At 36.7% G+C, this 13,109-nt stretch overlaps 1 protein-coding gene across 4 annotated transcripts; it reads right to left on the bottom strand.

Moving 5' to 3' along the window:
* Nucleotides 1–458: 458 nt before the first annotated feature.
* LOC122033574 (acyl-CoA-binding domain-containing protein 4-like) lies at nucleotides 459–11,402 on the bottom strand. Of its 4 annotated transcripts, none has more exons than XM_042592629.1 (15): nucleotides 11,227–11,402; nucleotides 10,381–10,505; nucleotides 10,039–10,116; nucleotides 9,846–9,965; nucleotides 9,680–9,746; nucleotides 8,751–8,812; nucleotides 8,420–8,559; nucleotides 8,221–8,347; nucleotides 4,367–4,481; nucleotides 4,158–4,246; nucleotides 2,939–3,022; nucleotides 2,289–2,618; nucleotides 2,146–2,205; nucleotides 1,864–2,040; nucleotides 459–881 (listed from the first exon to the last, which is right to left on the bottom strand). In XM_042592629.1, exons 2-14 carry the CDS (start codon nucleotides 10,495–10,497, stop codon nucleotides 1,870–1,872), a joined length of 1,560 nt encoding a protein of 519 aa, XP_042448563.1. In that variant the 5' UTR covers nucleotides 10,498–10,505; nucleotides 11,227–11,402; the 3' UTR covers nucleotides 459–881; nucleotides 1,864–1,869. The 4 variants fall into 4 exon arrangements, with proteins under 4 accessions (XP_042448563.1, XP_042448561.1, XP_042448564.1 ...); XM_042592627.1 differs by having other exon boundaries at nucleotides 459–844; XM_042592630.1 differs by having other exon boundaries at nucleotides 459–841.
* Nucleotides 11,403–13,109: the final 1,707 nt, after the last annotated feature.

Here is a 13,109-nt window from a genome sequence, read left to right as displayed (position 1 = left end):
TTGTTCTTCCATTTTTCCCTTTAGATTTTTGTTTCTTGTAATTTTATGTTGATTGATATTGATCAGATTGAATACGTAGCCTTGAATGAGGATTTTTTTAAAAATACTTTTAAGTAAAGATGGGAAGTTATCCTCGTGCCTGGATGTGAATTTGTAATTTATTTCTTATTAATTATTTATAATATTTTGACAATCCAAATATATTAATTATTTATAATATTTTAACAATCCAATTATAAAAATAACTACTCTACATCTATTCCATCTTATTAAACAAAAATAAACTCAAAAACAAGATGAAAGCGACTTTGTTGTTGAACTTTTCATGAGCTACTTTCATGATTCATGGGTATTGGTTGAATACTTGATATAAAATTTGAATACCAAAGGATTGGTTCATACTAAGACACCTGTTTTAGGAAAAGAAGCTACACCTGGCAAACATAATCTCTGCAGCAGAAGTCAATCGAGTGTTCCACCGTCAATGAAATCCACTTGCCATGCAGTTACAAGGATAATTTGTTCATTTACGGGCCGACAGATGCATTTATTCCAATGAACGAATGTCAAAAGCTTGTTTAGTAACGATGTAATCATAAATATCGAGCCCTATGTACTGCCAACCGAGAAGCTTAGATGCATATGAAGTTGCATGTAATTCTTGCTTGATGAAATCCACCAGCAATCACCGATGAATTTCCGACAAACATCTGCATAAGAACATACTACTAATGCTGGAGGATAACGTGGCTTGCCTTCCATTTTCAGACAATGTTGAGATTTAGTAATTAAATATTTGGCTTCTGAAGGATCTTGAATATCTTCACGGGCTCCGTTCATGCTGCTGTTTCCAGAAAAAGCACCAAGAGTGTGTGAAATTGCTGCCATAATAAGAAATCATATGAAACTGGATGAACAAAGAAAAACTTTTTCATTCAGAAATTAATGTACGGCATTTTGCGCAGGAATTCATTTACTCCAATGTGTTATTAGGCACTACCTTCCAAGCTCAGAAAGTATTACTATCTCAATGATCAGCTTGTGCCAAAGCCTCAAGTAGTTGGCATAGATGGACAGTAAAGAAGAGATGCTCAAATTTTATGCAAAGCCTATCACAATTGTTTCATTAACAAAGCAAAAGGGAAGTAAATGTTCAACTTTATGAAATGCTGACCGTCAAAGATTCTCATCTCTAAGATTACCTCAAATATCACCTGTAAAACAGCATAAATAGACCTATCCACCTAAATCTAGTTAGTTAAGTATTTGGTGTATAAGAGCCCAATGATAAACAAGTAACAACTAGAAGAATAAAAAATAGAGAAAAGACCATTATCGTAATAGCCGAAAACTGGCCTTTGTCCTCCTCTTATCCAGTGTGCAATCAAATATTCTAAGCAGTATCCCATGTGGAACGCAAAGGAACAAGAGAGCAAAGAACACTGATGAAAGAGATCAAATGGTATGCAGGTGTGAGGGAAAGGTGGGAATAGATAGCAGCCAATATATGCCACTGTGGCTAGAATTCAGATAGCCAAAAAGCAAATGAATTAAACCAAAAAACGTAAATGAGAACAAAAAAACTTTGGAGAGGAGATAATCACATCTATCTATACAATAAAAAAGCTTCCATCACAAGAATACATGTCTCACCCTGCATTTGTTTAAATCATTGAAAAGGCGTTAAGTAATATCCACAAATTCAAATGAACTTCAGAAGATTAATTTTTAATGAGACAATATGTTTTTGATTGCACCAGCTTAATTTGACTAGAGCCAAGGACAGATTTGAAATGGCATCAATTTGCTATTAATTTGCACGACTTTATACATCCAGAACAAGAAGCAAGAAAAGCAACTTACATTTCACTAAACATCATCAGCGGTGCCAGAAAGCCATTGCCAGACACCCCCAGATCTCTGTTTCTGTACTACAACCATCTCCTGATCTACTTGAGATTTCTGATGACGTAGCATATTGATCTCATGTTCTAAAGAACTAAATGACTCCAGGCTTTTCTGCATTTCAGCAATATGTGTCTACAATGACAGACAAAATTTTAACATAAAAACCAAGTATTTAAAGCATACTTCTGTCATCAGATAATGGCCTGGATGATTAGAGAGAAAAACAAAACTAAATACCTCCAAGTTTAGACATCGTGCACTTTCAGCTGTAAGTTGATTTTGCACCGATTGAAGTTCCTTGAGAAAAACAGGAAAAAAAACAAAAACTTAGAACAACACAAGTACCAATACAATTTACTAAATTCCAATTGAAATTTTACCTTCAATAATTCAGTATGGGTAATATTCATCTCATCAATCTTGGTCTGTAGCCTTGAATTCTCATCTCTTGCTTGCATTATCCTCGATTCTAATAACTTGTTTTCTGCTTTAAGAGTATCAGTATCAATAGCACTAAGCTTCTGAACATTCTCAATTTCATTGCTTTTGACATCCGGATTGACTGAATTTCTCATAGCTATGTTTTTCTCATCAGTTGCAGTGATTATAGCATATGCAGCAGTTACAGAAGCGGCAGCCGCTGCAGCTGCTGGTGATTGAAGAAGTCGTGGTTGCAATGGCTCTTTAGGTTTAATTTTTAGAACAAATATCTATGGAGAAAGCCATACATTAAACAAGGAGAAATAGAGATAGTATGTAAACAGCACTGCAAGTCAATAGTTTGCTCGCCTGAATTATGATACAAAAAATGCTAGAGAAAGAGTGGAGTTACATTAAACAAGGAGAAATATAGATAGTATGTAAACAGCACTGCAAGTCAATAGTTTGCTCACTCAAATTACGATACAAAAAATGCTAGAGAAAGAGTGGAGTTGTTAAATTATAAAAACAAAACTTTTAAAAGGACTATTGGTGTTACTCAGCTACATATTTTTTATGTTATTCCAGCCATAGCTATCAGTTAGCTTACCTCATTGTTATATTTCCCGTTGTAACCACCAAAGGCAATGATGAACTTTTCACCATCCAGCACTGCTGAGCATAGAGTAAGACCCTGTCAAGACCAAAGATCTAAATCAAAAGTATCACTTTTTGGCTTTTAGGATAGAATGATTCATCGTACAAATAATTCAAACATTTTAAACAAGTCACTATATATATCAAATGCTCTACCATAAAGAAAGTAAGACAGGATGCATAAAAACAGAATGACAAGTTACACTGGAATAAACTAATCCGTTTTAAAATGCATTAAATCTAAATATTTTAGTCCAAAGGACCCTATATTAAAGGTTAGTATTGACAAATTTTCATCAGTTTTCTACAATCCTTTGTTAAGACTATATCCCATTCGTTCATTAAGATCCACCCCATCTCTATAAATAGAGAGGTCCTTGTAACTAATTTGGAGCAAGTACGAAGTTCCAAAAGATGAGGTAGAGTAGCATTGACAGAATTGAATGGAGTATAGAGTGACAAGAGTCATGTGGCATCCTAGTTGGGATAAATACTGTTGACAATGATGAGATGGCATGATGACAAAAAAACTATATATCGTATCAGCAAAAAAAAAAAATATATATCAATGAGATGCCCAAAAGAGAATCATGTGAATAAATAAAACAAAAAGTACTTTTATCCTTCCTTCCAAAATAATTACAATCCAGGTTTTAAAAATTGCTTAAGTACAGTCTGCGACTCTGCCATCTGGTCACCACATAACCCTCATGGATTATGAATTGCATATCCAACTACATATGTGGTCATCATGGAGAAATAACAATAATTAAATTTGAATCAATTAAAAAGTCCACATAAATAGTTTAACTTAGCACACAATAACATTTTCTTTTCAAAATTTAAAAAAGACTTTACACATATCACATCTTTTTTAGTCAAAGGATCTCATTCTTAATGTTTTTGATGTTCTTTTATGTTTTGATTAAATTAAAGGCAAACTAAATAAAATCCCTTTAGGCTACTCTATTCTTAGAGACATCAATCTAGGTTGAACTATATATAGCTCAGCAATTAAAAAATAAGAAAATGTGACAACATATACATATGCTTCTAAATTTGCAACTTCAAGATACACTTTTTAAAACAATAATTATAATATAGCTCCATTTCATCTTCTGAAATTAACAATATCAAGAAGGCACATAAAAGAACAGATTTTAGATACTGACCTCACTAGCAAGTGGATCACGTTTCCCTACACTTGTGGTGATCAACCACACAAGCTTGGATATATTCAAGGCAACAGTTTCAGTGGCTCCTGTAATAAATTCATGTACTCAGATCATACTCTTAAGTCCAAACAAGTAGTCAATAAGAAAGTCTATCCCAGCAGGAAATTAGTAAATAATGATCAGCTAAAGGTTTAAGGTTCATTTACCACTAATATTATCTCCGCCTCCTACTATGTACCAGTTTTCATTTACTAAGGTGCCAGCATGACCACCTCTAGGAGTCACATATGCACCCTGAGTTTGTGGTTGTGACCATTCCATCTGCAATTCAAACTCACCAGTTTAAGGGAGAATAAGCATGAACATGGTTAAATTGGTTAATGCAAATTGCAGATAATCCTTAGTTTATTATCTTAATTGCTTCTGATAAACTTTGTAGAGAAGGTCAAAATTCTTTGTCTACTTCCTTTAAAGTGGCGTACGGTAAAGTTGTTGCTTTGTGACCTAACGGTCACGGGTTCGAATTATAAAAACAGCCTCTTGCAAAAAACAGGGCAGATCGTTCCCCGGGACCCCACATGGCAGGAGCTTCGTGCACCGAGCTATCCTTTTTTAAAGCAAGAATATTTCGAATTGCTCAAGTCTCAATCTATCAATATGTATTGCATATTGCATATGATAATTGCTTAAGCCTCAATCTATCAATATGTATTGCATATTGCATATGGTGCTTATGAAATAACCAATTGAACAATCATGAAATAGATGACTAAAGTATTTGATTAATAGATGACAGAAATTAAGTTTTCAACTAAACAAGGAAACAATCATTGATATTTTCTGAAAAGATTTCTTCTGCTTATTCAACACTTTCAAAATCATATCAAACTTTGTCTTTATGCTACAATAGTCAATAAACCATAATGCCTTGACTAATCTTCTAAAAACAATTTTTTCCTACAGTTATGATTTCGTATACGGCATCATATATAATAAGAATTGTAATAAAAACAGATTTAGATCCTTTTTTTCATAAGTTGAGGCATTGGTGTATCTATCGGTGTATGGCGTGATACAATATCAATCCATGATCATATCTTCCCTCAGATATAGAGAATATAAATAGAGTTATATGGCTAATGTAGTTTAACATAACTATATGAAGGTGACAAACAACTAGTGTTACCTGTACTGAATTAAGGACAAAACCAAGATGCTCAAAATGACACACACACAGAATAAATTCTGGAACAGTTTCATTCCTAATTCCTATTAGGAAAGACAAATTATAAGATTTTGCTGTCTCATTGCAGAGATAGCCATAGAAACATGTTTCAAAGCTGGAAGATGTTCTCAGAATTGGCAGATATATAATAAATCTGGATTAGTATAATAATTTGCAATCTTGGGATGGGATTGAATGATGAGAAGGTGAAAAGGAGGAAGAAAGTTATGTGAGATGTAGTAGATAAATACTACTTTCAAGACAACTAGTCATGGCTCTTGTCATGTATCAAACTCAAAAACTGGTGTTCTGGGTGAATCAAAGTTAGAAATCCCCTTGTAATGTTCTAAACTTCCTAATAAGATAAAATGGTCAGTGTATGATTTTGTTCCTATATACCATGTTCCTAGAGTTCTTGAAGAAACTTAAACCATCTCATCAATTTGTAAGATTTCAATTATTAAGTAATCATTGCATGTTTAATTCACAATAACGTTACAATTGTATGTGATAATTATCATACCCTGAATAATACAAGAACATATGGTAGAAAGAGATTTAATCAAAAACACAAAACAAAATAAAACAAAAACTCCACTATGAAAACATAGAGACTGGACAAATGGTCATGGCTTTCAGCCAGAAAAACAAATACTTATGCTTTGTTTACTTGATTGGATGGATTCAAAAACTAAGGAAAATTTTCCGCGGGGAAAACTTTCATCCGTTTATTTCATGAAAGAGGAAGGATTTTATATCCTTTCCCATGTTTACTTGTTATAAAATAACGGATAGATGGATTTATAAATCCATCCGTTGATCCATTTGTGGACATAATTTCATCCTCCCAAAATCAGATGGAACACTTTTCCTTCCTTCCTCGACGCGTCACAGCCCTCAACACTGGCGCGGGCTGCACTTTGTGGGCATCAACCTTGCTTAGCTGCCCACCCTACTCGACCTCGCACAGCCACCTCACTCGGTCGTTCCGGCCTATGGTCTGTCAAAGCTTCCGTTGCTCCCCTTGATCGATATGGAGGAGAGGAAGTGGAAACCAGATGGAAGTAAGAAGCAAAGGAGCAAGGTAGATTTGGATTCAAGAAAGAAGAGAAGAAGCTTCCCCTATTCTTCTTCCTCAGACTCATGGCAAAGAAGGGAGGGGGGAGTTAACTTATGGCGTCATCGGGCACGAGCATGGCTATTGAGGCGGCCATGAGGCAGTAGAGGACCGTCGCAACAGCGACAGAGCCAGAGACGCTGACTGGGATGTCGCACTCTAGGCAACACACCTCTTCCACCATGGTAGACACAGTGTCGTAGCCAATGTAGCTGAGGTAGACCATGGCACCGCAGTTGAACACCCCAGCCACACTGTAGGGCATGAACCCTCTAGGGCTCTCCGTCGAGACAACTTCAATCTCGTTCACGAACGAGATGGAGCCATTGGCGGGGACGAAAGTGAGGGCCAAGGAATCGGAGGTCAGATTCAGTGAGTACTCCTTGAACAAGTATGTGCGATTGGAGTTCTTGAAGGTGAAGTTATTCATGAGGACAAACTCATCTGTTGCCACTATCAAAGGAGCAGAGGCCAAATCGTGGCCGGAATTTGGCATTGGATGGAAGTAGAGATGGATCCAACGGCGGCCCTCTTGCCGGATGTCGAAATTGTAGGATACCGACGGGGGTGAAGACGCGAAGAGATTGGTAAATTGGAGGAGGAAGAGCAGAATCGGAGGAGGAAGAGTTGGAGAAAACACCATCGGCAAGGGTTCTTAAAGCGAAGGAGGATCCTTGTGAATCAGGAAGAAAATCTCGCCCCGAGCAGCGGACGGCCTGCACGACCTCGTGGCATGGCTGCAAGCCATGGGCAATTGTGCAGGAGCGCCCACGCTGCTAAGCGCAAGGCGGCGACTGCCCGTGCGACCTTCTTTCCTTTCATTCCGTCTTCCATCGGATTCTTTTTCCATCCTTTCTTTTCTTTGTCCTTTCTTTTCTCTTCTCCTAGGGATTTATTTCCTTCCTTACTTTCTTTCCTTCCACAATCCACACCTCCGAGTAAACAGAACATTAATTTTCTTGCTGTTTCATGGAACTATACCCAGCTAACACAATTGCTGGAGAATGTAATGTATGCAAAGGGTTCATTTAGTACTGTTATTTTAAGTGAATGGAAGAGCGCTTAGCATACTTGCAAGTTGGAGAAGGCTGTGTATCTTGGAAGAACAGTTTTGTCACACCATATATGCTCTTCATGTAATTGCACAAATCTTCAAGTGTAGAAACTTAGAATGTTTTAAATGTACTTGGTATTACCAACTGTAGCATATTGCTAATATCAATACCAAAAATAAATAAATTTTAATGCTTTCCTTACTCTTTACCAAGGCATACCACACTAAAAGTAGGTAAGTATTGTCCAAGAAATTTTTCATTCAGGTTTTTGCTAACATAACCTTGGTTCAGCATAGTCGATTATTTAGCCTTTTATCTGCATTTGTATAGTCATAATTATTCCTTACCATGAATTTTGTTTATTTAAAGGTTCAGCATACTCTTTTGTCAAGGTTTGAAACATTAAGAAATTATCACATGTGATATATTCCTGTATTCTTATTTCCTAACTATATTGAAATGAATAGCTATTCTCGTGCTCCATTTCCAACAATGCAACTGTTTATAACTTTGATTCACCCTCTTTTTCAAGAGTTTCAAGTTTAAAAAGTGAACATAAGTTAATTATTATTCACATAATAATTAACAGACACAATGCAAGCAAATGATTTTTCATAGTGACTGATGACTAAGTTGAACCAAGGCTACAAAGAAAGTACTTACAGTCCGCAAATCTAGTAAATGTAAATCATTGAAACAGATTGAATGAGATGAACCACCAAAGATGAGAAGATATTGATCTGCATATACTGCAGCTGAATGATCAAATCTTGGTGCTGGAGATGCATTCCTGTATAAGAAAATAAAATAGTTAAGTAGTCATTAGCATATAATGTTATGATTGACATAGGGAAAATCATACTTGGTTCCAATCTCCTCCCACGTCATTGTAGTCAAATCAAGGGTATGAAGGTCATTTAACAGCTTCCTCTTTCTATCTTCTCCACCAAACATAAAAAGTTTAGAACCAACCAAAGTTGTGGATTGCCCTCCTCTAGCTATCTGTTAAGAGGAAAGAGCCATATTTCTCAAGAATCAGCGACCAAAATAATTTCTTAATTTTGAGAAGAAATTGGGAATTAGGAACATATATCTGGTCCTCTAGTCATCACATAACAACCGAGAATAAATTAGACATCTTAGCAGAAATGTAAATTAGCGATTGGATTCGGGATACAAAGATCAGCAATTACCGGAATTTTACCATAGGTCGCAACGAATGAACAGATGTTAGTTTCTAGATCAATGGACCAAACTGCAATTCAAGAATTAGAAATTAACATTAGGGAAAAAAACTGTGAATATCAGTCATCAAACAAAAATACAACAAAATAAATAGACCTGCAGATTACAATTTGTCACCATGGAATCACATGTTATAAAATGTTGCAAAACTTATATTACATATTAGTTTTGATAATGGATTTGTCTTCTTTATTTTGGAGTGTCAAATCTGCCTCATTTATTTGACACACCTGATTTAGTTGAGCTACATAATATGCTCGACTTGGGTAGTGCACTCAACACATTCAGTCATCAAGTAACATAGTTTATCAGATCTAATCAGCCCGACAAAGTCGACTGCATACTTTCTGCCCAACTTTAACTAGTCCACTTAGCTCACCAAGCATGACAAGCTTGCCTAGCCTGAAAAAGTTCGCTCTACCTGCTTGGCTCAACTAGTTCACAAGCTCTATTAGCATGACCAACTCAATCAGTTTGAATGAATCACCCAACTCAACTGGACCACCCAGCTTAACTTTTAGTGTTGAAATGATAATTTGTTAATAAGTATTATATTTTATAGTGTTATAGTGGTGGAATGAAACTTTTCCCCTCGCTCTCTTGAAGTATAGAATGGATCATTCCACCTCAAAGTCCATCCAATCATTGGAAATGGAATCAAATTAGGAAAGAACCATTCTGATTTCATTTCATTTGTGTGTACCACCTTCAATCTGATCAATCAAGTTAACAATTGAATTTTTAAACAATTGAAGTTCATTTATTAACTAAACAAGTTACTGGTATTTGGTAAGTTTTCAACAAGTTAAGCAAAAAATGTTTTCGTAACTTAAGCAACCATAAACTGTAAAAGAAGTTAGTAGGTCATGCACTCTACTTGTCACATAATCCAACAATTCCTTTGTAAATCCAGCAACAACTAGAAGCTTGTTTTCCCAGTTCACCTGTTAAAATGCACAACATCAAAATCTTTACTAGTGGAAAGATCAATAAACAAGAACCAGATACACGAATTCTTCTGTTTCACAATTTGCAAAACTTACCAAGCTGTGGCCTGCCACTGCAGGGAAGCCCTTTTCTTGATCAACTGTGTCCAACCTGGAACCATCTTTGTCTACCTCAAGTCTTAAAGTAGACCATCTCAATGTCCTAAAATCAAATACCTGTAAACTCCATCATAACTAGTTGCCTGAATCTTGTTGTTTGCATCACTGAAGAAAGATCAATGTTTATTACCTGAACATCTGACAAATATCTGCCATTACGACTTCCACCAACTACGTAGAGTCTTTCATTGACAAATTCTGCTGCATGCTACAATAATTAGGAGAAAAAGGTTACAAGTTAACGAAGTAACAACAATAGAAATACATTCCTAAAAATAAATATTTATCACATGATATATGCAAAGTTTATTCCCAATGCATAGCATCTCCAATTTAGAGTAGAGGAACTTTTAGTAGGAGAGAAACAGATACAAACTAAAACCAGATAATGCATATGTAATCAAATTCAAGCATAACACCATGACAATTAGTACCCCTAGCTGCTGACAGTGAAGGGCAGAGGCATATCTACCTTATATCGTGCTGATGGGCACCAGCCCGAGGTTGAAAGTGCAAACCATTTATCATAAGGGGATGATGCTAAAATAGCTGTCACATCCATAGTTCCACTCAAGTCTGAGACTTCCATACCAATGCCTAAACAATATGAAGAATTACAAGTGTGCTCAGGAAAGACATGAATCAACAATTAAAGAATAATGAATATACGATGGTATCTGTTTAGAAACAAAAATAACCCAAGTTTCCAAATGTTAATCCAATTTTTGAATTTAAAAAAAAATGAAAAGTTGTTAAAGAGCAACTTGCATAAAGAAAACAAATGAAGATGGCATAGCCAAATGCTAAAAGGAGTATGGACACCGATTTTTCCAAATTGAAAATTGGCGTAATTTCCCCAAATAATAGCCTGCAAGGATTGTCAATTTAACATACATAACAGGTATATCAGCTGAACCATTAAAGACAAAGCTAGACAATTGATCAGTGCCTAGACCATCAAAAACTAGCACGAACAGAGAATGCTACACGAATTCCTGATTCAGTTTAACGTTTCCGTATAAGAAAACAAAGAGCAAGCTTCATATTCGAGTATAAAGTTATCATCCTTTCAACTAATCGACCTAACCAAGGTCATCAGTTAGGCAAAACAAAACCAAGATCTTATATACAGCGAGTTCATTTCTTTTATTTAGCACAAAAATTATCAGTTCCTGGAGCGAAGATTCGTAACGGTGATACGGGGATCGGGCTAATGATGCACGAAGAATGGCAGGGAACTTTACTTCAATTTTCAGCAGATCTGTATTTTGCGGCTTAATCCGCGATGAGGAGGCAGTGAAGGGACTCAGAGAAGCACCTGTCGCAGTCGATCCGGTGGGAAAACAAAGAGATCTGATGTCCGAACTCTCTGTTCCTCTTACCCTTCGTCTTCCGTGGGAGATCCGGTCGTCGTCAACGGATGCGATCCCGAGCGACGACCCCTTCGGCAGTTTGAAACGAACGCCAGCATCACCATTATGGATCGCACGGCTTAAAGCCTTCAAACAATTGAACGGCGAAGGCGAGAATTTCGAACCGAATAGACATGGGTTAATTCCCAATTAGTCCCTTACGTTTTTGACTCATCCCGATTTCATCCCTTATTTTTCACCCCTTTGGTTTTCTAATTTTTGAACTTTTTTTAAATTGATCTTTCCGTCCAAATCTTGTTTAATATGTGAAAATGATCTATTATATGAGTTACTTTTATTGTTGACTTATTCGACCAATTTGTATTGACTTAGAAATCACAATTAAAGATTTACGTTCATAGTTTCTTCCCCAATTATTCATCAATATAAGAAAGTAGTGTCTTCTTGCTATTGTTGTCATTCTTTCTCCTCTCTATTTCGATTTCACCCTCCAATAGATCTCACCCCCCCCCCCCCCCCCTCAACACCACTATTTTCTCTTTGTTATTTTAATTTTTAACTTATCATTTATCTGTCACATGTACAACTACGTAAATACAGTTGAATCAAAAACCCTCCTTTGGTTTGTGCTCATGGAGGTGACTCTGTTCAGCCTTCGCTAACATGGTACATACCTTGTCATAAAAGTAAATCAGAGACCAAAATATGTATTAAGATATAGGTATGAAACTCGATTCACATATACAAAACCAGCAAGAACAAAGTAAAAATTATCATTAAAAAACTAAATTGATCTCATCCGGAAGCTGAGTAGATGAGAGGCCTGTGAGGAGGTCGGACTCAACAAGGATCTTCCCTAACATGGTACCTACCTTGTCATAAAAGCAAATTAGAGACCAAAACATGTATCAAGATATAGGAATGAAACTCGATTCATATATACAAAATCAGCAAGAACAATGTAAAAAATATCATTAAAAAAAATAAATTGATCCTATCTAAAAGCTAACAAAGGCATGTTGAGAATGGGGAAAGGGGAAATCGAGTCGCAAGTCCACTGGACTGAGACCAAAGAAAGCACAACAAGAACAGGAGAGTACCGATGGGTAGAGGCAACCTTGCGTCCTTTCCAAACGCCGTAATAGGCGTTGTACCGAAGTGGCGTGGCACTCGGAATAGATGTAGTGATATGCATTGTTGCGCAAAGCAGTAAGACCGGGAGGCCCCCCTGCGTTTATGCGCACACGCCTTACGCCACACTCCTGAATGAAGTCGTTTATACACGTCCATCATCATGATGATGAAAAAGGTTTTTCCGAGCTGCAAAGTTCCAATGTGCCAGTAAGAATATCGATGATGATTGTCTTGATAGTTATGATTCTTCACACAATGTTGTCTCTATAGAAGTACTGACCGACACTTGGAGAGTCGATGGTGATAGAGATTAGCCTCGTGGTTCGGCGCGAATCTTAGTACTAGACTTGACTCATGTTCCGATCTTTGCATGTACAAGAGTCCGAGGTCCATGGGATCTGAGTCGATCGACTGAAAGACGGATTGCCATAACACATAAGTGGAATGTAGATTGTGTGGCCTCAGTGATCGATATAGTATATGGAGAACCATAAGTAGCCGATGACCCATTTGGGTCGACATCCACTTTGGGGTCCCTTGCTTACAAGAGTGCAAGGATGACTCGCCCATGCAATCGGAAGATGCTGGGGGACTGTCATGCTTTAGACTCGTCTAGTCGATAGCTTCGACTGCTAGAGATTTAATGAGAAATCGAGAGATGGAGAATGAACGAGCTGAATGTCTAACTAACTGG

This window comes from Zingiber officinale, chromosome 11B (assembly GCF_018446385.1).
Source record: "Zingiber officinale cultivar Zhangliang chromosome 11B, Zo_v1.1, whole genome shotgun sequence".
In the NCBI taxonomy this organism is placed as follows: Eukaryota; Viridiplantae; Streptophyta; class Magnoliopsida; order Zingiberales; family Zingiberaceae; genus Zingiber; species Zingiber officinale.
The sequence above is the reverse complement of the archived record's forward strand: the minus strand, read 5'-3'. Positions and strand labels throughout refer to the sequence as shown.

Excerpts from the sequence above, each read along its gene's own strand:
- LOC122033574 (XM_042592629.1), bottom strand. The coding sequence starts at position 10,497 with ATGGAAGTCTCAGACTTGAGTGGAACTATGGATGTGACAGCTATTTTA. Across the intron at positions 8,348-8,419 it reads TGGGAGGAGATTGGAACCAA|GAATGCATCTCCAGCACCAA; the intron begins GTATGATTTTCC and ends TTTCTTATACAG. Across the intron at positions 2,619-2,938 it reads ACGGGAAATATAACAATGAG|ATATTTGTTCTAAAAATTAA; the intron begins GTAAGCTAACTG and ends CTTTCTCCATAG.